We start from the raw sequence: 27163 nt of genomic DNA, 5'->3' as shown, positions 1-27163 counted from the left end.
ATGCGAACGTGGCCGGTATGTTAACGAAACATAGCTATTAAGAGTTATTCAGATAACTATAGCATAAAGAACATGCTAACAAATTTACCAAACCATCAGTGTCACTTCATAACACCAATATAACATGTGAAATGATATAATAATGTGTTAATAATTTCACACATAAGTTGCTCCAGAGTATAAGTCGCACCCCCAGCCAAACTATGAAAAAAACTGCAACTTATAGTCCGAAAAATACGGTAATTAGGATTTTATAAGAGAGCGACAAATTTTTTTATGCCGCTGCTCATGGAGACTCATATATGCCTAAGGAAGGTGCCTGTTTTGGTTTTAGGTCGCTAGCGGCTTTGGTTTTGAAAATATTTGAACTATAAGTTTTTGAAAATCGGCCCCCTACGGAGCGGCCCCGTGCCCTCATTCCCGTCAACTGATAGTGAAGTCTATGCTACTCTCTAATATAAAATAAATAATCGGGTGGAACGTTGCATATTGTGCTGTGCACATGGAATAAAATGTTCTTACTGTTCTCCATATTCAAATGGGAGAAATGCAGGAGAGGAGAAACATTCTGGTGATATATTAACATTATTTCTGCTCTCACACCTTCAGCCTGCACCCCAAAAAATAATGGGGGCCAATTGCCATGGAAACCACACAGCGAATTGGGCTCACAGACCAAGAGTAATGGGGCGGAATGGAGAGCAGCTGCCACCCAAGGGCAATTTTAACTCAATAGAGAGACGTCACTTTTTATTTAGTATAAAGTCATCGGGCACCTAGCTGAGCGGCTGATTCCAACTTACAAGTGATTATGATATAAAATATGAATAATAAATAATCCTAAAGTTAGCTCCCAACTTCTAACTCATTGGCTGCGCTGCCATAGACGGTAATAGATGTTCAATGTATTTGAACTGTGAAGTAATGCTGCTGACCAGATTTGTTCTGCTTCCTCTTGGGGCTGCTCACAGCAGGGGGGTACTCCGCGTGCGCCTGCAGCCCGTTGGATGTGCCGTTCCTCTCCCGCCAGTTGTCAGAGTCGCTGCCGTTGGTCACGCCCTCACGGCTGCCGGCGCGGGACAGGGACAGTGGGGATCCCTGAGGGACAAAGTAGACGTGGTCAATATAGGGTAGAGCCACATTAATCAGTACGGTCCAAAAAGGAAATGGGCACAAACCTCATACGTGGTACTCATGCTAGGCTTGTAGGGCACATGATTGGCTCTTCGCAACTCCTTGATAGTTTCGGCCGGCATGGATTTGGAGAAGCCAAGGCCGCTCCAGGTGTTCGTCGGTGTCCGCACCTCCGTCACCACAGGCTTCTTCAGCATAGCTGTGTGAAGATGTGTCATTCATAAAAAGAGGTTTTTAAAGTAAAGATATATAATTCTCCAATTCTATACTATTTTAAATATTTTCATGTTAAACTACATTCACGGTTATATGCAATTTTACTTAAAGTGCATGTGACACAAAAAAGCATGTTTATTTCATAATACTAGTATTTTATGCTCCTGAATGATATGGACCGCTTGGATGTGTGTGGAAGCGATTGCTATGTTTATTTTGTTTTTTGAATCCCGCGCCATGAAAATTAGTGACTTCCGGCTTCGGTCTTGCATTGAGGAGGAGGGCGCTGTGACCTGTACGGGAAAAGGAGTCCTCTTCACTATACAGCTGTACTGTTGTGTTTGAGGACTAAGGATTCAGCTGATTTTTCGGATTAATACATTTATTTTTCGCATCACGGCAGCTAAACGGCTGCAGAAAAATCTTGCTGTATGAGGGAGAGGCGTGTGCGCCTTTTTGGAGTTTCAAAAGGTTCCCATTCACCGTGGATATTGGCCAAAACAAGCCCTACTACTGTGGGACCATTGGACTTACGAGGAAGTGAGTAAACATCTTGTTTTGTATTATGTCAAATACGAATACAGCGATTACAAAGTAAACACTACAAACTTTCTTTGAACTTTCCTCATGCACATTAGCTGCACGTTAGCAGCACAGCAACTGCAGCCGGAAACGAGCTGTAAATTGCTCTCCGCTGGGCGGTTTGCCGATCCGCAAAGACAATCGACAACCCAGTGGTCATGTCAAATAATCCGGGCTAGTTATGTGTGATTTTCAGCTTCGAAGACTTTGAAACATCACTCGGTTCGGGTTAGCATGTCGGCTAGCTGTCACGCCTCTTGGTTTTTTTACATTCTCTGAAGCCGGGACGGGAAACGACATATGGTCGATTTAGGTGTCATAAAATATCGTTCGGGAGGTGCAACAGTAAAGGTGAAGTCGACAGTTTTGACCATTATGGAGTAATTTTGCCATGTCGTCCTGAATAAGTGCATTTTTTTAATTTCATATTCCATTTAGCACAAGACAGTTATTTGTCATGACCATGCCATTTATTTAGCAGTTGGGGAAAATACTTGGAGAATATCCTGTAAAAAATTGACGTAAAGAGACAGAAACAATGACATTTTGCAGATCTCTTCGTCGCGTTTTCCTCGTTGTTAATAGTTCCCCCTCGACGGGCTGACTGGTCCTTCTCAAGCCATTTATTTACAGTGCCTTGCAAAAGTATTCGGCCCCCTTGAATCTTGCAACCTTTCGCCACATTTCAGGCTTCAAACATAAAGATATGAAATTTAATTTTTTTGTCAAGAATCAACAACAAGTGGGACACAATCGTGAAGTGGAACAACATTTATTGGATAATTTAAACTTTTTTAACAAATAAAAAACTGAAAAGTGGGGCGTGCAATATTATTCGGCCCCTTTACTTTCAGTGCAGCAAACTCACTCCAGAAGTTCAGTGAGGATCTCTGAATGATCCAATGTTGTCCTAAATGACCGATGATGATAAATAGAATCCACCTGTGTGTAATCAAGTCTCCGTATAAATGCACCTGCTCTGTGATAGTCTCAGGGTTCTGTTTAAAGTGCAGAGAGCATTATGAAAACCAAGGAACACACCAGGCAGGTCCGAGATACTGTTGTGGAGAAGTTTAAAGCCGGATTTGGATACAAAAAGATTTCCCAAGCTTTAAACATCTCAAGGAGCACTGTGAAAGCCATCATATTGAAATGGAAGGAGCATCAGACCACTGCATATCTATCAAGACCCGGCCGTCCTTCCAAACTTTCTTCTCAAACAAGGAGAAAACTGATCAGAGATGCAGCCAAGAGGCCCATGATCACTCTGGATGAACTGCAGAGATCTACAGCTGAGGTGGGAGAGTCTGTCCATAGGACAACAATCAGTCGTACACTGCACAAATCTGGCCTTTATGGAAGAGTGGCAAGAAGAAAGCCATTTCTCAAAGATATCCATAAAATGTCTCGTTTAAAGTTTGCCACAAGCCACCTGGAAGACACACCAAACATGTGGAAGAAGGTGCTCTGGTCAGATAAAACCAAAATTGAACTTTTTGGCCACAATGCAAAACGATATGTTCGGCGTAAAAGCAACACAGCTCATCACCCTGAACACACCATCCCCACTGTCAAACATGGTGGTGACAGCATCATGGTTTGGGCCTGCTTTTCTTCAGCAGGGACAGGGAAGATGGTTAAAATTGACGGGAAGATGGATGCAGCCAAATACAGGAACATTCTGGAAGAAAACCTGTTGGTATCTGCACAAGACCTGAGACTGGGACGGAGATTTATCTTCCAACAGGACAATGATCCAAAACATAAAGCTAAATCTACAATGGAATGGTTCAAAAATAAACGTATCCAGGTGTTAGAATGGCCAAGTCAAAGTCCAGCCCTGAATCCAATCGAGAATCTGTGGAAAGAGCTGAGGACTGCTGTTCACAAACACTCTCCATCCAACCTCACTGAGCTCGAGCTGTTTTGCAATGAAGAATGGGCAAGAATGTCAGCCTCTCGATGTGCAAAACTGATAGAAACATACCCCAAGCGACTTGCAGCTGTAATTGGAGCAAAAGGTGGCGCTACAAAGTATTAACGCAAGGGGGCCGAATAATATTGCACGCCCCACTTTTCAGTTTTTTATTTGTTAAAAAAGTTTAAATTATCCAATAAATTTTGTTCCACTTCACGATTGTGTCCCACTTGTTGTTGATTCTTGACAAAAATTTTTATATCTTTATGTTTGAAGCCTAAAATGTGGCGAAAGGTTGCAAGGTTCAAGGGGGCCGAATACTTTTGCAAGGCACTGTAGCTATTGGGTAAAAAAACTTGGATAAAAAGAATATCCTGTAAAAATATTGGAGTAGAGAGACTGAAACAATGACATTTTGCGGCTCTCTTCGTCGCGTTTTCCTCGTTCTGAATAATTCCCCCTCAGTGGGCTGTATAGTAAAACCGATGGGCCCAGTCTCCCGCTGACGTCATCCACCTGTTGGGGACGCTTGAGCCCGATAATGGTAGGCGTGGCTAACTGGCAGATTAAAAGACTAATTTCTCGTCATCTGCGCTTTGCTAAATTGTTGTATATAGTCGAATCGTCTCAAAATATTGATTCTAATTCACATAATAATGCTATTTAAGACTTTTTTTCTCCTGTCGTATGCTCTTTAACTCATTCAGTACCATTGATCGTACAGAACATCCAAATCCAGTTGAAATGAATTTGATGTCTATCATCAATGGCAGTGAATGATAATTCTTCATTTATATACTGTATCAGTTTATATTTTGTGGCTCATTGAAGGTCACCGAGCCCCGGGCTAGACCTTTGCTTGGCATGAAATTTAGATGCCGAAAAGTAACTCACCTTTGGTTGCCAGCAGCTTTTTCTGTTCATAGTCAAATGCCTGTAAAAAACAGCATTTGTCTTTTAGTAGGGAAAATATGTAAGTTTTTTATCTGTCTGTCAATATTACAATTTAAGTAGGTGTTTGCATGCACCTGCATGTTGGCAAAGGAGGTCTGTGGGGCCAATCTGATGCGTTCCCTCTCGTTCTGCTGCGCCGCCCTCTCGGCCGCCCGCTCGCTGCCCGGCGCCCTTTTGTCGGCTACAGGGCTGTCTGCCGAAGTGGACTCGGCGTCCGGCAGGAGACAATCGGAACTGCGTGGAAAATGTGAATGTTGTGAGCAAAGACAAATGGCACAGCATGTCCTAAATTCCACTTTCAAATGTTTTAAAGTCAATTACACTGAAGTTATTTGATTTTTTTGACAGTCTTCCAAAGGTGTCAGGAGAACATTAAACATCATGAGTGTCTGCGCAAAGTTTATCATGAAGGCATTAACAGAGTACACTCTAGATTTGGGCGATATGATGGTATATATTGCCAAAACAATAGTAAGCGATAGTTCTGTAGTTCTTCATGAATTCCATCTATCGTGGCATTTGTAAATTGATAATATTTAGAAATGGTCGTGATACAAAAATATTTTAATGAACCACAGCAAATACACATGTACGGATTCGAATACTGCCTTATTTATATGCTGTACGCCTGGAGCGGCTCAGCTAAGAACTAGGAAATGGCAACCTCCAGACGGCTTTCCTCAGTGCTGAGCATTCCCAATATTAGTGGGTGTGGAGGAAGAACGAAGAGGTCATGTACTTGCATAATAAGGCATAGTGTGATACCACACTGATTTCAAAACCTACAGTTTGCAGAACGAAGTCGGTTGCAAACATAACTGGAATTAAAAAAAAGCTACACAAATGACCCACTCCAATTTTGACCTCTCTAATGCACCAAACAGTTCAAAATATTGGAAAACACTTTAGTGCAGGGGTCCCCAATGACCGGGCCACGAACCGGTAACGGCCGCATTTGGTACGGGGCCGAGCAGAAATAATAAATAATCTATTAACGACTGCATTCTGGCCGATTGACTTTGGCCTGTGCCGCTTAACACACCAATATCCCTGTCTGCTCTAGATATAAAACTACAGGATAGGAGGTCGTCATAGAAATGCATTGATTGGACTGTTAGCAGTACATCTTGTTTTGTATATGGCGGAAAACATTCAGGTGACTTGAAATTCCGCTCTGAGACCCCCAATTTAGCCAACTTTCAAAATTGTCCGATATGCATGTGTGATACATCATTGGAAAGCTTAAAAAAGCTTTTCCATTTTCTGGTGGAAGAAAAATTTTGAGCAGGAGGGCATTTAAAAAAAAAAAAAAAAAATTAAACAGCAAAACCCTATCTGGAGGTAAGAGTACGCGAGAACAGAATTACAGACGCCATGACTTTAACGAGATATTATCGCGTACCTACTTTGTTTGGATCCAAAAACTCCATGTAGCATGTATCACTGAGTGTCAAGACACAGCTGTGAATGGCCACAGCTGGATTTTTGGGGGATTTTATGGGTGAAAGATGGTAATATAACAAGGGTCGCGATGCAGAAATCGCAGACATCAAGGAGTGGTCGAAATGTTGTTTTTCATATATTTACCCTTTCAAACGTTTTTTTTCAACTTTTTTTTTGTTTGGATCAATTATTTATCATCTAACATATCGGAGAAAATGCGACAGTAACAAAAAAATACAATTAAGCGATAGTTATGAGGTAGATATCCGTGACTTTTTTACAGATGCCATTTTTCTCATTGTGACATAATTTGTTTAAAAGTTTAAAATATGTGAGTGAATAATTTTTTAAAGTCGTTTTTTTTTTTTTAAACGAAATATGAGACATCAATGAATGATTCTAAGCTAAAAACGACAGACATTTTAAATAATAAATATAATTAATTACCTTCATTTTATGGCTGGGTTGAAACAAAAACGGTTGCGCGACGTCTGTAAACGGGGGTTTTCAGGGTAAAACGGGCAAATTAAAAATAGTTTGAGGGCTTAATGTGCCATGAATCTGCTATGGCAGCATATAGACATATTGTTCTATCAAACACAACAGTTGTTTTGGCTTAAAATATAGCAGTTTCCTTTAAAGAGGGGTGCAAGAGCGGAAACTGCTTTTTCAGCCTTGTCTGTGTTTTCTGCCATATCTATGTGCGCTTGGCCTCGATAATAACGTATGACGTAGGTCGTCGCCCATCACATTTGTTCCCGGAAATAATTAGCCCCCACACTAGAATGACTGAAAAACAGATGTCTTTGGACAGATTTTTTACGGGAAAAAGGGAACCTGATGAGCCAGAAGATGAGCCTACAACTTCGAAGAAAACAAAATCTATGCTCCTTCTCAATCACTAAAGACCCACGAACTGCGAAAGAGTGGATTCGTGACCCGTGTGTGAATAAACCGAGTGATTCGAGCATGTCTGTGCAACAGGAATATCAACTTGTAGAGACCGCAAATCAGGGCGACCTTAATTGTACATTTGAGACAACAACTCTACCGAGGTTCTGGATAAAAGTCATTTCGGAATATCCGGACATCGCTAGGAAAGCACTGAAATGAATGAAACAAGTTCACGCCTCCCACTGATTCAGCGGGTGAGCGGCACTTAAGTGCACTCCCTGCACTTAAGACGACGGGGCTAAAAACAAATGTTATTTTATATTTGCTGCATTTTTCTGCCGCACATTGCGTGTGTTCTGACAAATTTTGCATGCGCGTAACGTTAAAAATGACCGTGAATGCAGCTATTCCAAAGTACACACTACAAACTTTCTTTAAAGAAAGGAATATTAACTTACATTTGCCATGTTAGCTGCACACAAAAACTGCACCCAGCTCTCTCACTTAACGACTTCGCCTTGTCGTTAAGCATTAATTTATTTTTGTGTTGCACATGTATGTTTATGATGTAAATAGTTTTTTTAGCACCGTTGGATAACATTGAGAGTCCAACTGAATATAAAAGAGGGCTTTTTTCACTGCCACAAAAGCTTTGGGAGCAAAATTTTATGAGGCTGCAAAATTTGACAGAAACCAGTCCGTTAAAAAAAGACACAAATCACACCGGTCCGTGGTGCAAAAAAGGTTGGGGATAACTGCTTTAGTGCCTTTTCAAATCAATAAACTGGAAAGTCCACTAGATGTCACTATACAAGTAAGACAGGGGTATAATAAATCACCACATAACACAAAATTTGGTGCATAAGTAAAACAAACAGTTAACTCCTTGGCTGCCATTTTTAGCAATTGACAGCTAATCCATTTCAACTGGGAAGGGGGGGGGGGGGGGGGGCCAAAATAGAATTAGCAGCAACATACTTGTGGTATTCAAGTGCTATTCACGGCAATTGGCTTCCAGCTTCCAATCTATTTGAACCGTTCTAATGGATTTGACACCTAATTATTAATTTACTTCTCTTTTTTATATTCCATTTCATATCGTGACATAAAGTGGTCGATAATGTGATAGGTGTTTTTCGTCTCTTTAACCTAGCATTGGTGCACTCAATTTTGAACCACATCTATATTGTGACATACTGTAAGTGGGAGTTCTTGGTGCCCTGAAGGAGCTCTACAGCTTGCCGTTTTCCCGACGATGTCTTGCATGAGGCCAGCATCTGCTTCAGCTCGCTGCCGCTGGCTGAGTGCGAGGGGCTCCTTGGCATGCCCACCTCAACAAATGTGTCCGGGCCTTAAAGATATAAACAAAGGCTGCGTTAAAAGTCTCAGTAGATTTGTGGATTAGTGAAAAGACCGAGCAGCCGTAAATCAGCTTGCAGTTTTCGGTTACATGCTTTGTAACAGGGTGTGTGTATAGTTCACATGTGGATAGTCAGCACTACATATATGAATATGCATTTCAATTCTACGAGGCCAAGGAAAATAACATGATGTCAGGTGATCTAATGAAGCTCTCGGGGGATTCACGTAGGAACAGCTCATGCTGTTTAAAAAAAGAAGTGAGTGGAGCCGAGGTGGGCGAGCCAGTCCAAATACACCATGAGGTGCAAGAGGAGGCGATGGTAGGATGGAAGCAAGGAGGGAGAGGAAACCTGCCTTTGACGCACCACACTAGGAAGACACGTTTGGGAAACACATGAGAAAAAGGAGACGCGTGAGAGAGAATGATTCGAGGGAGAAAAGCGCCCGTGTGTAGCCGAGGAGGATAGAAGTTAACTGTCTCCTCTTGTGTGCGATAAACAGAAACTGTGAGCTTAATAACTGCATTGGGAAATAAGTTTTTTTCAGGGATTCTTCAAGGGGCTTATAAACTTACAAATATCTTAAAATTCTGCACATTTGAACTGGGTGGAAGATGATATCAGTTCATGAGGGGTCAGGATAAAACACTTGCACCCTGTTATCGATTCATGGATCATCTTTTTGGTGACTTAAAGAGACATGTTATGCATTTCAACCCTAGGCAATTTGAGGCAGTCCCTGTTGTCATTGTTGTTGTAGAGGCAAAAGTTCACTGAGATTGTTCAATACATGAACACGCCACCCAATACATAGACACCAGCTGCATACAAGTGATATTTTGCCGCAAAAATGCTTACTCATGTTATAAACTACAATACTTTTTGCTCAATTTTGATGATAACAACTCATAGAAACAAACATTTTTTTAAAATTATTTTTTGAAAAAAATTATTTCACATTGCCACGGCAACGAGTAATGTCCAATCAGGATTCATCTGTCAATAATTTGAAAAATGAAGGTCATAATTTAAAATACTTAAATAAATACTATAACAAATAATATGCACATCCTGCTTTATAAATGTGCCAAATTTGAGAACACATAGAAATATTTTGTTAAAGCAAAAATTGTAAACAAAGGCATATTAAAAAAAACAACAACATTGGGCAGAAATAAACACACACAGTATAATACATTACAATGTATAACCATTGTAGTGCTGAGATATCTCGCAACATGGTTATGAGTTATTTTATTGGATTTTCAGACAATGTGCCATATTACTATTATTATTAGGCCTAACAAATTTTATTACGCTATATGTTTTCTCAGAAATTGTTGCCGGTATGTGATATTATTGTAAAAAATTTTTTAACCAATCCAACCTCTAATGTAGTGACAATACACCCTATAAATCACCCATTCAAATGCAATAAAGTGCTATTCTTAAATATAACAAAAAATAATAAACATTAAAAAACACACAATGTATAACAAGTCATTTGAAAGATAGCTAAGTGCAGAATAAGTGCTATTGCTGTCATTATCAATGTTCTTGGTTTACTGCCCCGTTAATGTAATGGAATAAGTTTTATTGCAGAACAAAAGAGATTGGCTCAGCTACGGAAGTGACCGAGAATTGACCAGGAATACAAATACATCTGCAAAGTATCTTAATCCCACACATACAGTGCCTTGCAAAAGTATTCGGCCCCCTTGTACCTTGCAACCTTTCGCCACATTTCAGGCTTCAAACATAAAGATATAAAATTTTAATTTTTTGTCAAGAATCAACAACAAGTGGGACACAATCGTGAAGTGGAACCAAATTTATTGGATAATTTTAACTTTTTTAACCAATAAAAAACTGAAAAGTGGGGCGTGCAATATTATTCGGCCCCCTTGCGTTAATACTTTGTAGCGCCACCTTTTGCTCCAATTACAGCTGCAAGTCGCTTGGAGTATGTTTGTATCAGTTTTGCACATCGAGAGACTGACATTCTTGCCCATTCTTCCTTGCAAAACAGGTCAAGCTCAATGAGGTTGGATGGAGAGTGTTTGTGAACAGCAGTCTTCAGCTCTTTCCACAGATTCTCGATTGGATTCAGGTCTGGACTTTGACTTGGCCATTCTAACACCTGGATACGTTTATTTTTGAACCATTCCATTGTAGATTTGGCTTTATGTTTTGGATCATTGTCCTGTTGGAAGATAACTCTCCGTCCCAGTCTCAGGTCTTGTGCAGATACCAACAGGTTTTCTTCCAGAATGTTCCTGTATTTGGCTGCATCCATCTTCCCGTCAATTTTAACCATCTTCCCTGTCCCTGCTGAAGAAAAGCAGGCCCAAACCATGATGCTGCCACCACCATGTTTGACAGTGGGGATGGTGTGTTCAGGGTGATGAGCTGTGTTGCTTTTACGCCAAACATATCGTTTTGCATTGTGGCCAAAAAGTTCAATTTTGGTTTCATCTGACCAGAGCACCTTCTTCCACATATTTGGTGTGTCTCCCAGGTGGCTTATGGCAAACTTTAAACGAGACTTTTTATGGATATCTTTGAGAAATGGCTTTCTTCTTGCCACTCTTCCATAAAGGCCAGATTTGTGCAGTGTACGACTGATTGTTGTCCTATGGACAGACTCTCCCACCTCAGCTGTAGATCTCTGCAGTTCATCCAGAGTGATCATGGGCCTCTTGGCTGCATCTCTGATCAGTTTTCTCCTTGTTTGAGAAGAAAGTTTGGAAGGACGGCCGGGTCTTGGTAGATTTGCAGTGGTCTGATGCTCCTTCCATTTCAATATGATGGCTTGCACAGTGCTCCTTGAGATGTTTAAAGCTTGGGAAATCTTTTTGTATCCAAATCCGGCTTTAAACTTCTCCACAACAGTATCTCGGACCTGCCTGGTGTGTTCCTTGGTTTTCATAATGCTCTCTGCACTTTAAACAGAACCCTGAGACTATCACAGAGCAGGTGCATTTATACGGAGACTTGATTACACACAGGTGGAGTCTGTTTATCATCATCGGTCACTTAGGACAACATTGGATCATTCAGAGATCCTCACTGAACTTCTGGAGTGAGTTTGCTGCACTGAAAGTAAAGGGGCCGAATAATATTGCACGCCCCACTTTTCAGTTTTTTATTTGTTAAAAAAGTTTAAATTATCCAATAAATGTTGTTCCACTTCACGATTGTGTCCCACTTGTTGTTGATTCTTGACAAAAAAATTAAATTTCATATCTTTATGTTTGAAGCCTGAAATGTGGCGAAAGGTTGCAAGATTCAAGGGGGCCGAATACTTTTGCAAGGCACTGTAAATCACACTTCATATTTGAAACTGCACTTTGTTTGTTCTGCGTTTTGACACATGATGCAACTTGGACGGAGTTCAGGACATTTTGACCTAGCTGATATTTTAAGTAATATTTCACATGTTCACTAAATAACCTGAGAGGAGGGGAAATTTACTCACTGAAATAGTATTACTAAGTATTCTGATTAAATAATTATCATTCAAAAAACCTGTGAAATGAAAACACATACAGTACTATGTAGGGCTGTCCCAAACGACTAATTTTCTCCCGATTAGTCAGCCGACTATCTTTACGATTAGTCGACTAATCTAATAAATTTAAAAAAATATTTTTTTTACTAATTTAGCAATGAAATTTTTGTTGACGCTTATCAATTCACAAAAAACATATTGGAACGCTTAAATTATTTATTAAAGTACAAATAAACACGTAAATAACAACAATAAATCACAAATAAACAATGAGTTCAAATGCTGATAGAATTAACTAGTGTAGCATCCCGATTGGAAAGATGGTCTCTTAAACTGATTGTTTACAACTTTTATTCCATCCTTGGTGCACACAAATAAAACAACACAATTAGAAATTTACAAAAACTTTTCACCTTTTTTTCTTTTAAACCTTATTTGTATATCAATGAATTGCCTATATGAATTACCTTTACCTTAAATTATTACCTTATCATTGACAATCTCTCCCTTGAGTGTAATCACTGTATATACTGTATATATTTATGACCTTTTAACCTTATATAATTTTCTATACCATAAAATAAACCATAACATGAAATAAACCTTTCAATTAGCATTAAGACCAATACTAATAGCACTTAAAGGCCTATTGTCAATGAAACATCATTATTTAGTAAGGCGACAGCACCCTCTGGTGTACAAAAAATGAAAAAACAAATTTACAAACGGGGTGACGGCGCTTGAGGTGTTTATTCACGGCCGACGTGCAGCCAAGCTTGGCATTGAAGAGACAGGACAGAAGAGTGTTCCCTCCTTTGTTTCTTTGAAATAAGTCAATGTTTTGGACACTCTGGTGCGCTTTTTTTGGCTTTGTGCCGCTTTCCCCGCTTGCATACAGAGCATTCGACATTCTGAACTTTCCACGCATATATTTTTTTAAGCCTTTATTAACCGTCGACGGGATGTTGTGCTCGTCGACGGATTTACGTCATATGTCGACTAGTCGGGAACAGCTCTAGTGCTATGCATACTTTTTATTTTGATTGTTTTTATCGCTTACTATGCCCTCTTTGTGAAAAGTACTGGCACTCTTTGTGAAAGGGCTGCCCTCCCAGTCAAAATGGATTGAATGAATCTTCATCACTGGTATCAAAAAAAAAATCATCATTCACTTTAAGACCACACAATTCCAAAATGTAAATAATTAGGGTAAATTGCATTACAGGAACAACATGGAATCGCAAGTCAATGCTTATGTTCTTCGATGATTACCTTCATCGGTGCTGGACTTGGTCGACAGGGGCTCTGACGGATTGTGTCCGCTGGCCTCTTGGACCGAGTCGCACGCCGCTGGACTCATTACTGTTTCAGCAAGTGACGCGGTGGCTATCCTCGAGTAGACTGAACCCGAATGCTGCACAGAAATCAACATATTAAATGAAGTCATCTAAAAAGAAAACAGAGTGAAGAACATGGGCTGACCTTAACGTGGCCATTGAGTGCGCAGGCTGCCTTGGCGCAGTCGGAGACGCCGTTGGACTGCTTGTCGATGGGCGCCAGGCCCGGTGGAGGGGAGGGTGTGTTCTGCGTGTAACCCTGCACGCCTGATAGAAGGATGCTGCTGAGTGTGGCGTGGGTGGCTGGGTGTAGCATTAGCTGGGATGAGAAGGCTGGGGAAGAACAAAGCAACATCAAGAGTCTCAAAAAGATTCACAAGAATCTGACAGCAGGTTAAGAGCCTTCACAAGAGTCAATGGATTCACTCATTTGTCACTGAATAAGGCACTTTGAAATTGGTTTCCAGAGGGTATTCTTGACATACGTATTTGGTATTTTTTATTAATCCATTTATAAATATTTCAAGCATCCTTTTTTTCTTACTTTTTAAAAAACATTTTAGTCTCGGTGCAGGGCAATTTGCTCATATAAACTGATTGTTCTCATATTTTACGTGTGGATTATCTTATATTATAATTGAATTTTTTTACATTATGATGGGTGGTATTTAAAATGCCCTATTTTAGAATGCCTTATTAAGACTTTATCTGTGGTTTTACCATTTAAGTTGATTTAACCAATGATATGCCCTGTAATTCCTTACCCATACATGCCTAAATGTTAATACAATTTGTACAGTACACATAGGTATTATTCTAAAACCTAAAATATACTATAACTAAATTCAGTATTTCTCATGTACCTATGGATACAATATTGATGCATGTGAGGAATATGTATCAAGGGCATTCATGTGAACGGAAGCGAGACTCCTTCAATATTGTCATCATTTTCCTTTATCCGTTTTCCTCTTTGTGTAGCATTTGGCGTCTTCATTGACGTACACTCAATCTTTTTAGGCTTTTCTAAATATTTTAAAATAATAATTTATCATGTTGTTGGGGGACTATTACAGAATTATTATTAGAGCCATCCCGACTAGTCGATGTTGCGACATAGTCGATGACGTAAATGCTTCGACGAGCGCAGCATCCCGTTGATGGTTAAATGAGAGTTAAAAAAATATATAAGGTGTTGGCCAAAAGTATTGGCACCCCAGCATTTCTGTCAGATAATGCTCAATATCTCTAAGAAAATGATTGCAATTACGAATGCTTTGGTGGTAATATCTTCATTTATTTTGCTTGCAATAAAAAAAAACACAAAAGAGAATTAAAAAAAAAAAAATCATGATCATTTTACAAGCACAACCTTTAGACAAAATAACTCCTAACAATCTCTTCCGGTACCCATCAATGAGATTCTTACAATGCTCTGCTCTAATTTTAGACCATTCTTCTTTGGCCAACTGCTCCAGGTCTCTGAGATTTGAAGGGTGCCTTCTCCAAACTGCCGTTTTCAGATCTCTCCACAGGTGTTCTCTGGGATTCAGGTCTGGACTCATTGCTGGCCACTTTAGAAGTCTCTAGTGCTTTCTCTGAAACCATTTTCTAGTGCTATTTGAAGTGTGTTTTGGGTCATTGTCCTCTGAAGGAGACCCGGCTTTCTCATACTGGGCCCTACATTATGCTGCAAGATTTGTTGGTAGTTTTCAGACTTCATAATGCTATGCACACGATCAAGCAGTCCAGTGCCAGAGGTAGCAAAGCAACCCCAAAACATCAGGGAACCTCCGCCATGTTTGACTGTGGAGACCATGTTCTTTTCTTTGAAGGCGTCGTTTTTTTTTTTGTTTGTTTTTTTCCCTGTAAACTCTATGTTGATGCATTTTCCCAAAAAGCTCTACTTTTGCCTCATCTGACCATAGAACATTCTTCCAAAACATTTTTGGCTTTCATAGGTAGGTTTTGGCAAACTCCAACCTGGCCTTTTTATGTCTCTGGGTCAGAAGTGGCGTCTTCCTGGGTAGAGTCTCTTTTCATTCAGACACCGACGGATAGTACAGCTTGATTTTGTCTGCATGTTAGTTGGGGTTCTTTATCCACCATCTGCACAATCTTTCATTGAAATCTCTTGCCAAGTTTTCGTTTAGGTCCACATCTAGGGAGGTTAGTACAGTGCCATGGGGTTTACACTTATTGATGACACTGCACACGGTAGACACAGGAACATTCAGGTCTTTGGAGATGGGACTTGTAGCCTTGTGATTGTCTATGCGTCCTCACAATTTTGCTTCTCAAGTCCTCAGACAGTTCTCTGGTCTTTCTTTCCTTTCTCCATGCTCAATGGAAAGGACACAGGACAGAGGTTGAGTCAACTTTAATCCATTTTAACTGGCTGCAAGTGTGATTTCGTTATTGCCACCACCTGTTATGTGCCACAGGTAAGTCACAGGTGCTGTTAATTATACAAATTAGAGAAGCATCACATGATTTTTCAAAGGGTGCCAATACTTTTGTCCGGCCCATTTTTGGAGTTTTGTGTATAATGATAATGATTAAAAAAAAAATTCCCATTCCAGTTCATTGCAAGCAAAATAAATGAAGACATTACTACCAAAGCATTTGTAATTGCAAACATTTTCTGGGAGAAATTGAGCCTTATCTACCAGAATTGCAGGGGTGCCAATACTTTTGGCCAGCAATGTATATATTCGAGAAAAGTTGAGAATGGCTCGGGATGCAAGCGGGGAAAGCGACACAAAGCAGACCTGAGCGGCTAAAGCATGGATTTATTTTTAATGAAACAAAGGAGGGTGTCAGTGTTGTGTGTAGTCCCTGCAATGCAGAGCTTGCATACAACGGCAGCACATCGGCCATGAATGAACACCTTGAAGCGCCATCACCCAAGAATAATTTTGGAAGATGACAGGAGACAACAGGCTGGCGGATCGTAAGTCCATATATCAACATTTTTTTATTGAAGTTGCCTTTACGTGCGTTGTACGACAGAGTATAAGGGGCTAATGTTGGGTTAATGTTGTTATGCCTTGAGTTTAGCTGTGTCAGGTTTTTGCCCTATTATTTCTCGTCCATGTGATTGTCCATTGATTTCACCTGTTGTGGCCTGTTCGTTGTGTATCCACCAATCCGCTGCCTCTTGTATCACCCACCTGTGCTTCATTGTCTTGTTACCCCTTGTCTGTGTATTTAAGTCCCAGACTCTGTTCACTCCTTGTTGCGTCATTGTCAATGTCATTCATGTCTATCTTGTCGAGTTCATATCTTTCTGAAGCCCTCGTGTTGATATTCCTGAGTTCCAAAGTTAGTTTTTGATTCCTGTTATTTTGTCTGTTCCCCGCTGCTTTTGTTGCACTTTGTTTTTTAGGCCTTTGATTATTAAAGCATTTTTGCAGCTACTTACTTTATGCAGCGTGTTGCTGCCACCGTTAAAATCAAGAATATTGAAAGCATCTTGTGTTTTAAAATCGGTTTTACAAATAAGGATGTCCGTATTATTTTGCTTCATCTAAATCAAATCATAACCAATAGACACATTTTGTTGTAGCTCCCAGCTAAGGTACATGTATTTAAAGTGTGTAGCAGCTCACAGCTATATTACTCCAAAAAAAAAAAAAAAAAAAATTGCAAGGCTAGTCAAAAAAAAAAAAAAAGTTAATTAAAAAAATATTAGACTAGTCGACTAATCGTTAAATTCTGCAGACTAATCAGGAGAAAAATATTCGATATAATATAATATATAATATAATATAACATAATATAATTCTAATGGAGTATACGTATGTATATAGAGTAAAACAGAGGATTAGCTGTGTTAGAACTGATTTGAGTAAAACTGTGTCGGATTGATGATGTAAGGACAAAAAAGACAATTCATACACAGACCTTGGGTGCTGGTGAGAGAGCTAGGCCAGAGAGAGGACGTGGGTGTGCTAGGGGCTTGTAGGGGGCTGATGGTGGAGTTTAAGTTGTTCAGGATAGCATTGGGGCCGGCCGAGTTGGCCAGGGAGTGAGACGCCGTCGCACCCAGGAAGCCTGCAAAGAAAACTGACAAATCAGTGGTGGTCCGGTCAAAGCACAAAGACCTTTTTTAGTGAAAGGAGCTAATCACATATTATGCCAAGACCTTTGGGAAAACAATCTCACTCTTCCTTCTATTTAACATGAATTCCACCAAAGTAAGTGTGAGAAGGAATTTCTCGCCTGTCTGCAAGGTCACTACCTATCCAACGTGTCTTGGTTGCCAGTGAAACCTTGTTATTCAGACAATACGCCGCTGAGTGCTTTAACCCAAAGGCAATGTAAGAAAACACAAAGAAGCAGGTCTGTGGCTTTAACAAGGGGCCACTTTGGCTCCAGTAATAAGGCACGGGACTCTCCTGGCAGCCTGGACTGTAATCTGAGTAAGAGAAGCATGTAGCAATTACTAACGGACAGGATGTGGGCCCGTCCACATCTTTATCCACCAACTTTACAGCACTGGCCCTGTACGGAATGATATTATTGTTTTGTGACTGATTATTTACATTAAATCTACTTTTCCCACTTTTTCATTTGGCAGGAAACGTGAGGTCAGAAAATATATGTTCATTGAGTTTAAACAGGAACACATTGTCCATAAGAGAGTCCTTATCCTCTTCTCTCAAAAGGTATATAAAAGGAGAAAAAGGAAGGGAATTAATTGTTTTTATCAACACCTAATGACACACCAACTTTTAGTCATCGACATCGTTAAACAGAGGTGTGTAGTAACGTGTTACATTTACTTGATAACTTTTTAAAAAAAATATACTTTGAAGAGTAGTTTTACAAAGCCATACATTTTACTTTTACTTGAGTAGATTTATGATGAAGAAACGCTACTCTTACTCCACTAGTCATTACATTTTTCCTCTTTATTTTAAACATTGGATATTTACTTTTTTTTGGTTTTTTTTTTTGCCAGAGACGGCAACAGTGGCGCTACCAATTTCACCAATGAGACGTCGCAACAATAATCACATGACTCCATTGTACCAATCAAACTCAAGCTTGCTGTTCTATGATCACGCCGGCCTGTTCAATCACATGCCGTCCTTAAAGCATAGTAAAAAATTAAGCATTTTCGACCGCCGTCATCATGACCCGAAAGCGCGGATTTTAATCGCTCTACTCGTTTTTATTTGGCACCGATGGACCAAGGAAAACCGGAGTTATATAATCCTTTTAGTTTTATAATAGGAAATAGATATTTTCCACTAGAGGGCTAGGACTTTGGATGAATAATGCTTCAATTCTGTAGATTTTTTTTTTGTCTCGCCAGAATTCCACGATTTTTTTGGATTTCTTCGGGTCAATGCGGTTATGTAACAGGTTATGGTACAGTATAATAATAACAATTCATATACAGTAGATAACTTAGTGCTGAGAAAAAAAATTCCATTGTTTAAAAAAAGAAAAATCAAACAGCGTAAGCAATTACTCACAATGTTACTCATTACTTGAGTGTTCTTCTGACAAAATACTTTTTTACTTGTACTTGAGTACGTTTTTTTATGAGTACTTTTACTTTTACTTGAGTAATATTTTGAAGTAACGCTACCCTTACTTGAGTAAAATCTTTGGCTACTCTACCCACTTCTGCCGTTAAAACGCAGTGCAGGGCAAGGCAGGGCAGGGCTCAAGAGTACTATGTATTTTTTACTAGGAGCACAGGTATGGCCTTAACCTGAAATTTTACGGACACAAAATCTAAATGACATTTCCACATACTGTATTTTCAGTATATTGGAGATTACTATTAACATTTTCAATATTTCAAACAACTAAGCTTTGTCAGCAACAAAAAATATTTAAGAATTGTTTAAGAAAAACAAAACAAAACAAAAAAAGGAATATTTACTGGTCGTACTTGTGCGAGTAGAATAAATAATATTTACAATATCAAATTTGGGGGGAAAATGTTCCCATTTAGGGTGCCATGGGGACTTTCAATGTTGCAACAGCAACAACAACAAAAACACTTATTTGCTTTTGCACACGCATGGCCATTTTAAATTGAATGATCATTCACAAAAATAGCAAATCTTGGAGAAGATATTTTTACTATAGCATGTGTTGGTTGACATAAAATATCTAGATGAAAATGAAAACTAGCCTCTCAAAAAAAAAAAACCCTTTGATTTCAACCACTGCATTTCAGTGTCGGGACCATAAAAAAAGCATTTGGATTCTTGTATTGGCATAGGAAAAAAAATCCTTGAAAGTTACTGTGCATCTGGAAGGTATTCACAATGCTTCATTTTTTCCACATTTTGTCATGTTACAGCCTTATTTTAATAAAACAAGAAAAAAAAAAAAGACTCGAAAATGTAGCATTGCCAAATGTGTATCAACCAACTTTTCCCCCACTGAATCTTCCTTACTGCTTGGGTTACAAGTGCACTGGAGCAAATCCACTGAAGCTAATCCTGAGTTTGGGCAACAGAAGAAATTGAACCTATACACCAACAGACAATCACACTTATGCAAATGAAAATTTAGAATCTTCAATTAACCTAACGTATGTCTATTTTTTTTCCAAATTTATATTGCTTTTAATGCAGGAGGGAGTTTGAAGAACATGTTAACTTCACACATGGGATTCAGAACTCAAGACTGTCATGCAGATGTTCCAACAACATCCATTGTGCTGCCTGAGTTTATTTTCACATCATGGTGAGATTTTGTGACATAACAAAATGTGTAAAAAGTCAAAAGTGTTGAGTACATTCTGGACGCCTGATAACTACAGAATAAATTCTCAAAGTGTCAATCTGCATTACCAAAAAACAGTGTACCTACAGTGGTATGAAAAAGTATCTGAACCTATTGCAATTTCTCAACTTTCTGCATAAAATCACAATCAAATGTTATCTGATCTTTGTCAAAATCCCACAGATGAAAAAACAGTGTCTGCTTTAACTGAAACCACCCAAACATTTAAAAGTTTTCATATTTTAATGAGGATGGGTTACAAACAATGACAAAAAGGGGAAAAATAAGTAAGTCAACCATCACATTTAATATTTTGTGGCAGCAATAACTTCAACCAGATGCTTCCTGTAGCTGCAGATCAGTCTGGCACATCGATCTTGGCCCATTCTTCTCTACAAAACTGCTGTAATTTAGTCAGATTCTTAGGATGTCTGGCATGAATCGCTGTTTTTAGGTCATGCCATAGCATCTCAATGGGGTTCAAGTCTGCAATTCGACTTGGTCACTCCAGAACGTGTATTTTGTTCTTCTGAAACCATTCTGAAGTTGATGTACTTCTGTCTTTTGAATCAATGTCTTGTTGCAGCATCCATCCTTTTTTTTTTTAGCTTCAACTGTCTGACAGATGGCTTCAGGTTTCCCTGCAAAACATCTATACACTTTTGAATTCCTTCTTCCATTAATGATTGCAAGTCGTCCAGGCCCTTAGGTAGCAAAACAGCTCCAAATCATGATGGTCCCTCCACCATGCTTCACGGTGGGGATGAGGTGTTGATGTTGGTGAACTGTTCCATTTTTCCTCCACACATGATGTCGTGTGTTACTTCCAAACAATTCAACTGGTTTCATCAGTCCACAAAATATTTTGCCAAAACTTCTGTGGAGGGTCCAAGTGCCTTTTTGCGAACATTAAACAAGCAACAATGTTTTTTTTAGGCAGCAGTGGCTTCCTCCGTGGAGTCCTCCCATGAACACCATTCTTGGACCAATTTTACATATAATTGATGTATGCGCATAGATATTGGACTGTGCCAGTGATTCCTGTAAGTCTTCAGCAGACACTCAAGGATTCTTCTTGACCTCTCTGAGTACACTGCGCTGACCGCTTGGTGTCTTTGGTGGACGACCACTCCTTGGGAGAGAAGCAACAGTGCAAAACTCTCTCCAATTGTAGAAAGCTTCTCTGACTGTCGATTGATGAACATCCAGACTTTTAGTGATGGTTTTGTATCCTTTCCCAGCTTTATACAAATCAACAATCGTTGAGCGCAGGTCTTCAGGCAGCTCTTTTGAACGAGCCATGATGCACATCAGACAATGCTACTCATCAAGACAATTCTTACCAGGTGTGTGTTTTATAGTGGGCAGGGCAGCTTTAATCCACTCATCAGTGATTGGGCACACACCTGACTTAAATTATTTGGTAAAAATTTGTTTTAATTACTCTTTAAGTCTCCTTAAGCATAGGGTTCACTTACTTATTTTTCGCCTTTCTGTCATTGTTTGCATGCTTTCCTCATTAAAATATGAAAACCTATAAATGTTTGGGTGGTTTTAGTTAAAGCAGATACTGTTTTTTTTTCATAAGCAAGATTATGACAAAGATCAGTTCACATTTGATGGTGATTTCATGCAGAAATTTGAGAAATTCCAAAAGGTTCAGATACTTTTTCATACACTGTATAACTACACGTGATTACATTTTAGGTAAAGTTTCATTATTCATACCCAGGTTGCTGAGCCCCAGACCAGCTGAGGCCAAAATATCCAGGCCAACGGGGCAGATGAGGGATGGTGAGGGCCCGTTAGGGGCCGGGTTCAAGGCCACAGGGGGTGAGCAGCAAGACACGCCGTTGCTTTCCAGACCCAAGAGGAACTTCCGGGCTTCATACATATTCACGGCATTCCTCTCCACACTCTTCACTATGACAGACTGAAAAATAAGAGCGTTTGCACAACAATTGTGAGAGCAGAGAAAAGTGCTCAAATAGCATGTCTGTGAGGAAAAACACGTGAGAATCATGGGAGGGGATTGGTCTGGGGAATGTTGGACACAGAGATAGGGAGTGAAATTGAGGATGAGGGGGAGAGACAAACAAGACGGAGAAGAAGGAAGAGGGGAATTAAGGAGAGATTAGAATGACAAACAGCGTCAATGTGGGAGCGGCAATTGAAAGATGGCTTTTTTCAGCACATCACGCTCACTTAGATACACCATGAAAATATTGAGGACATTGTTTCTTTGCTTTGACGTCACATAAAAGTCAACAGTAAAAAGTTGTGACGTGGAATATTCAGAGGGACATGTGGGGACAATTATCACACAGTTGAATACTATGTAACAATGAGCCCACAAATTGCTGGCCTTTATTTGAACATTTCTTTGCTGGCTTTTCAAAACTATTCAGTGACACAGCCAAAGTTTCACTGTCATATGATAGTGACAGCAACCACAGTTTCTCAAACGCTGCTTATGATGATGCTGATAGGATCGGAAAATGTAATGAGATGGGAATATGTGGCAAAAAGAATTAAGCAGCCTCAACGACCAAACTACAATACAACATCCAAATAAATAAAAGGTCAGTTTTCATATCCAGGCAGATTTTCTAGAAATGGAATTGGATCATGTAAAAACAACTAATTAAAAGATAATCTGATGAGATATGACAAAGACATTACTGTATAGTATGTATACACAGACCGATTGCTGCCAAATGTACTATTTGGATCAAATCTGAAGGAAATTTGCTTTGACTTGACGAAGTTCATGTCCTCTGCCTCAAATACACAAAGGAAGTTATGTTGAAATTAGATAAGATGTTCTATTTTACGAGTAATTGATATGTAGAGTGGCTCACAACTGTTAAATTTGATTTTTACTATAGTTCACTGAGTGTGTTAATAAAGAAATTGTATGACTATGATTTTTACTATGGTTCACTGAGTCTGCATGTGTCGGTATGGTATTCTGACGGTATGACAACCTTAAGCCAAAATATCAAGGTATTGCAATTACAAAAATGTGTTACTTTGAGATATCTGGGTTTGAATAAAAAACTTTTTTCAATTGAACAGGATTTTTATATTAGCAAATTGGAACATAAGTATGTTATGTTTAAAAAAAAAAACAAAAAAAAAAAAAAAACAGAATACTCTAAACAAAAATAAAATAAATGAAGTCCTTTAGGTGAGCCTAAACCCACAGCTCAACATTATTACCATCAGAACAAAAATAGTCAATTATTACATGTACATAAAAATCACGTGTGTATGACTCATATTATGTTTACATTATACACACACACACACACTCTCTTTCTCAACACAGTTGCCAGAGAGAAAAAACATGTTTTACCACAGCTAGACACACTAAACACGCTGGAGTTAACTCTTCCAGCTGGTCGGAAACGTTCATGAAAGTGTTTACTAACCTTTATTTTGTATGAATGTGAAATCCTATTGGAGGTATTGTTAGGTCCTCTGCCCCTCCCTCCTGAAACCTGCCCCACTTGGGGCAGGCGTGCTTAATTTTTCTGATTGCAGGTTGAATGCCAGACGGGTGGAGCGGCCACAGGTGCAGGCTAACACCATCAGCAGTCTTGAAAAAGCCAGTAGACGCCTCACCTCATCGCCAGATCAACTCGTCTAGTTCTGCTGTCAGTTGTATCCCGCCTTACTTACATTTTTGTCTACTATTCTCGGCTCACGATTTTTGCTTTCGTCCCAGGACCTGTTTGTGCACGCCTCTTGTCGGACCTCCATGCCTGATTCCCCCCTGAGCTTTTCCTGCCTCTCGTCTGTCTGGATCTCACCAGCAACGCTCGAACAATAAACAAAAACATTTAGTTTTCACAGCCTGTCATCCCGTTGTCTGCTTTGGGGTCCTCTCCTATCCACGAACCCTAACAGGTATTGCCTCCTCGGCAGCCATCCTTCGCAAACATTTTTTACATGTCGGTCAGCCCTCCTCCTCTAAGCCGCGGCCGTCTAACTTTTCTGTAGCCGAAGTATTCCCATACCGGCGATTTTGTTTTCTTCGATGGGGAAAAAAGTTCAGGAGTTTCATCTCCTCCAGCAATCGTGTAGCACAGCTGACTAACTGACACTGAGCAACAACAGGTGGGGGAGGGTTAAGCTTTGAAGCTGCAACTAAGGGGTTTCTCCATGCATTTTTGAGACATTAAGAATAACTAATACCTTAGTGACGGTATGACGGAATTGTTTTGTGGTTTTGAAACCTTGATGTTTTCATACCACGGTATACCTTGAAACGGTATGTCTAGTGTTAATATAGAAATTGTATGAAATTTGGGAAAATAATCATTTTTGTCCCCCTCCAGAAAAATCTGAGATTATATTATTTGTATGAATTAATCAGTGTGTTGAGTCTAGAGGAGTTCCAAAAAATCGATTATTACATGCATCACGACTCGACACGTGACGATTCGATTGTGATTCATAAAGGTTAAAAAACAATGATTTCCCCTAATAACTTATGGCGGAACGAAATTCAAGACACATCTGACGCCCGGACACCTTTGACGGACGTACGCACAACGTTACGATGGATTCTGCCGGTTACTGAGCGAGACATTTACTCCTTTTCAAAAGACTGGACAATAAATTTGTGTATGAAACAGGCAGGTATGAGATAGGCGGTCGCGCTTCTGTGCGCAAGTAATTTTTTTAGAGCGAGAGGGGAAGAGAGATATTTCGTTGCTCCTTGTCTTTCAGTTGTGCAGCAGTAGTTTCAGGTCATGTCAACTGAAAAATATCCTGAGTGTGTTGCTAAGACCTGTGTGCATCTAAAGGAGGTGAGTACACGAACCCTCTTGTACTGTTTAGCCTTTATTGTTGTTGTTTTTGAGATGTTAATAGTTAGCGCCGGGCGCTAAGCTAATTAGCTAATTCGCTAACGTGTATTTCATATGCAGAACGTGTAAAACCACGATTAAGTACAGCGGTAACACTACAAACATGCAAAATAGTATAGAATTCTGTGACAACAAAGTATTGGTTAAAAGAAGTTTTATTTCTAAGGACACTTTGTTTCCAGAAAATGTGGAATTCATTCCACCTGTGTAAATGTTATTATATTGTTGAGAGAAATAAGTGCTCCCTTTAAATTGGTTAATGTTTTTGCACTTTCTTGTAAAAAATAAATACATAAAAAAGCAGCTTAAGGGCAGCTTTTTGTTGTATGGGCATGTTTCCATCGTTCCTGTTGAATCATTAGGATATTTTAAATAGATAATGGACATAAATTTGTTTGGCTACTGTATTAAGTAGTAATGTACGATGCATCGATAATCGTGACAATCGCGATAATCGCGATCACCGTCAATGCCGCGATCATCATTTAATAATTGTATCGGAGCACCCTGAATCGTAATCGAATCGAATCGTGGGGTGCCTAAGATACCACACCCCAAGTTCAATCACTTAAAATTTTTCAGGCATTGACACAAGTTTACAATATACACACTTTATATTTTATTCACAAACAGGAAGATCTGTTTGTTGTGACCCCATGCACATTTTTTTTTTTTTTTTTTTTAATTCCACTTTTCCCCGTATATTGTATAAAGATAATAGTACAATGATATGCAGTGGCATGTAAAAGTTTGCATGTGACTGTACATATTTTTTAGAGATGCCGATTGATCGGGTCCGATCACGTCATTTTCAAAGTATCGGAATCGGCAAAAAAATATCGGCCATGCCTTTTTTCAATATATATATTTTTTAATTAAATCGTTTTCTAAATGTATTTAACGTTACAGACATAACATGTTACACTCATCCAGAGTCTTTAGTTTAGGCTTAAGGTACCGATAACGGCGGTAATTAATTAAAAAAAAAAAAAAAGTATCACGTTAAATATTTAAAGCGATAAATGCATGCGTTGCACAACTCACTCATGCATTGTCGCGCTCAATCTGTAATGGCGCCGTTTTACCCATTTAGAGAGATAAAAGCCAGCGTAAAATGAGTAGAGTGCAATTTGGCAGCCTTTGGAAGCTTGTTTTACTAGGCTAAAGCCTTACAATCCCACTCCCTATAATTGGAAATATCATGGGAAGCAATGTGTGGAAGCAAGGTAGCAATTTATCTTTTTCTTAACACCTTAAGTTTTTTACCAACGCAGAGAAGATGTATCCATTGGTAGCACTACGCACAGTGATGGATCCACTTCCCATCATGCATTTGGGTTGAATGGCTGCAGTATCATTTACTGAAAGCTCAGCAAATACACTAGATGGCAATATTTAGTCACAATATACAAAGTCACAAGTCTTTCTATCTGTGGATCCCTCTCACAGAAAGAATGTTAATAATGTAAATGCCATCTTGAGGATTTATTGTCATAATAAACAAATACAGTACTTATGTACTGTATGTTGAATGTATATATTCGTCCGAGTTTTATTCATTTTTTTCTTAATGCATTGCCAAAATGTATCTGATCAGGAAAAACTATCGGGAATGATTGGAATTGAATCAAGAGCAAAAAAAAGCAATCGGATTGGGAAATATCGGGATCGGCAGATACTCAAACTAAAACGATCGGGATCGGATCGGGAGCAAAAAAACATGATCGGAATAACCCTAATATTTTTGTTTTCTACTGATATCAAGTATGATTTGTTACCCCAAAACAACGGCTTAATAACATTAACAGAAAACTACAACTGTCGGGCCCGTGCAAATAAACTTATATTGCCCTTGCAAATTTCTTCATTAAGTCGTCCAAAATTTCCAGCCAGACACTCCCATTTAATACAAATATTAGGAAAATTAATCCAATATGAGCTATACAAAAATAATCAGGTCAGACCACTCATTCATCTTCTAATTGGATACGTTGTTTCCAGCCAAGCCACAAGCTCTGCCTTCTTGGATAGCAAACAATCATAAGTTGTGAGCAAAAAATTAAATTATACATACATATAAAAAAATAAAACACGTATGTATTTTGTCAGTCCTAAAAACAGAATCCAAATCTTTTCTTTATGGCTCTGCCAAAGCGATGAGGGAGTGGGCTGCGTTTGGA

General features: G+C 39.2%; 1 protein-coding gene across 1 annotated transcript in view; it reads right to left on the bottom strand.

Annotated features, from left to right (window-relative positions):
* Nucleotides 1–27163, bottom strand: part of LOC130922699 (protein bicaudal C homolog 1-like) — a 135634-nt gene that overhangs the window by 10507 nt on the left and 97964 nt on the right. The window contains exons 10-18 of the mRNA XM_057847635.1: nucleotides 21835–22039; nucleotides 17257–17406; nucleotides 13496–13683; nucleotides 13286–13427; nucleotides 8339–8492; nucleotides 4879–5038; nucleotides 4745–4784; nucleotides 1179–1333; nucleotides 936–1098 (exon numbers count right to left, since the gene is read on the bottom strand). Coding sequence (XP_057703618.1) covers nucleotides 936–1098; nucleotides 1179–1333; nucleotides 4745–4784; nucleotides 4879–5038; nucleotides 8339–8492; nucleotides 13286–13427; nucleotides 13496–13683; nucleotides 17257–17406; nucleotides 21835–22039 — 1357 coding nt within the window. The remainder of the gene's footprint in view (nucleotides 1–935; nucleotides 1099–1178; nucleotides 1334–4744; nucleotides 4785–4878; nucleotides 5039–8338; nucleotides 8493–13285; nucleotides 13428–13495; nucleotides 13684–17256; nucleotides 17407–21834; nucleotides 22040–27163) is intronic.

This window comes from Corythoichthys intestinalis, chromosome 10, assembly GCF_030265065.1.
Source record: "Corythoichthys intestinalis isolate RoL2023-P3 chromosome 10, ASM3026506v1, whole genome shotgun sequence".
Lineage (NCBI taxonomy): Eukaryota > Metazoa > Chordata > Actinopteri > Syngnathiformes > Syngnathidae > Corythoichthys > Corythoichthys intestinalis.
This window is presented reverse-complemented; position numbering and strand designations above follow the sequence as displayed.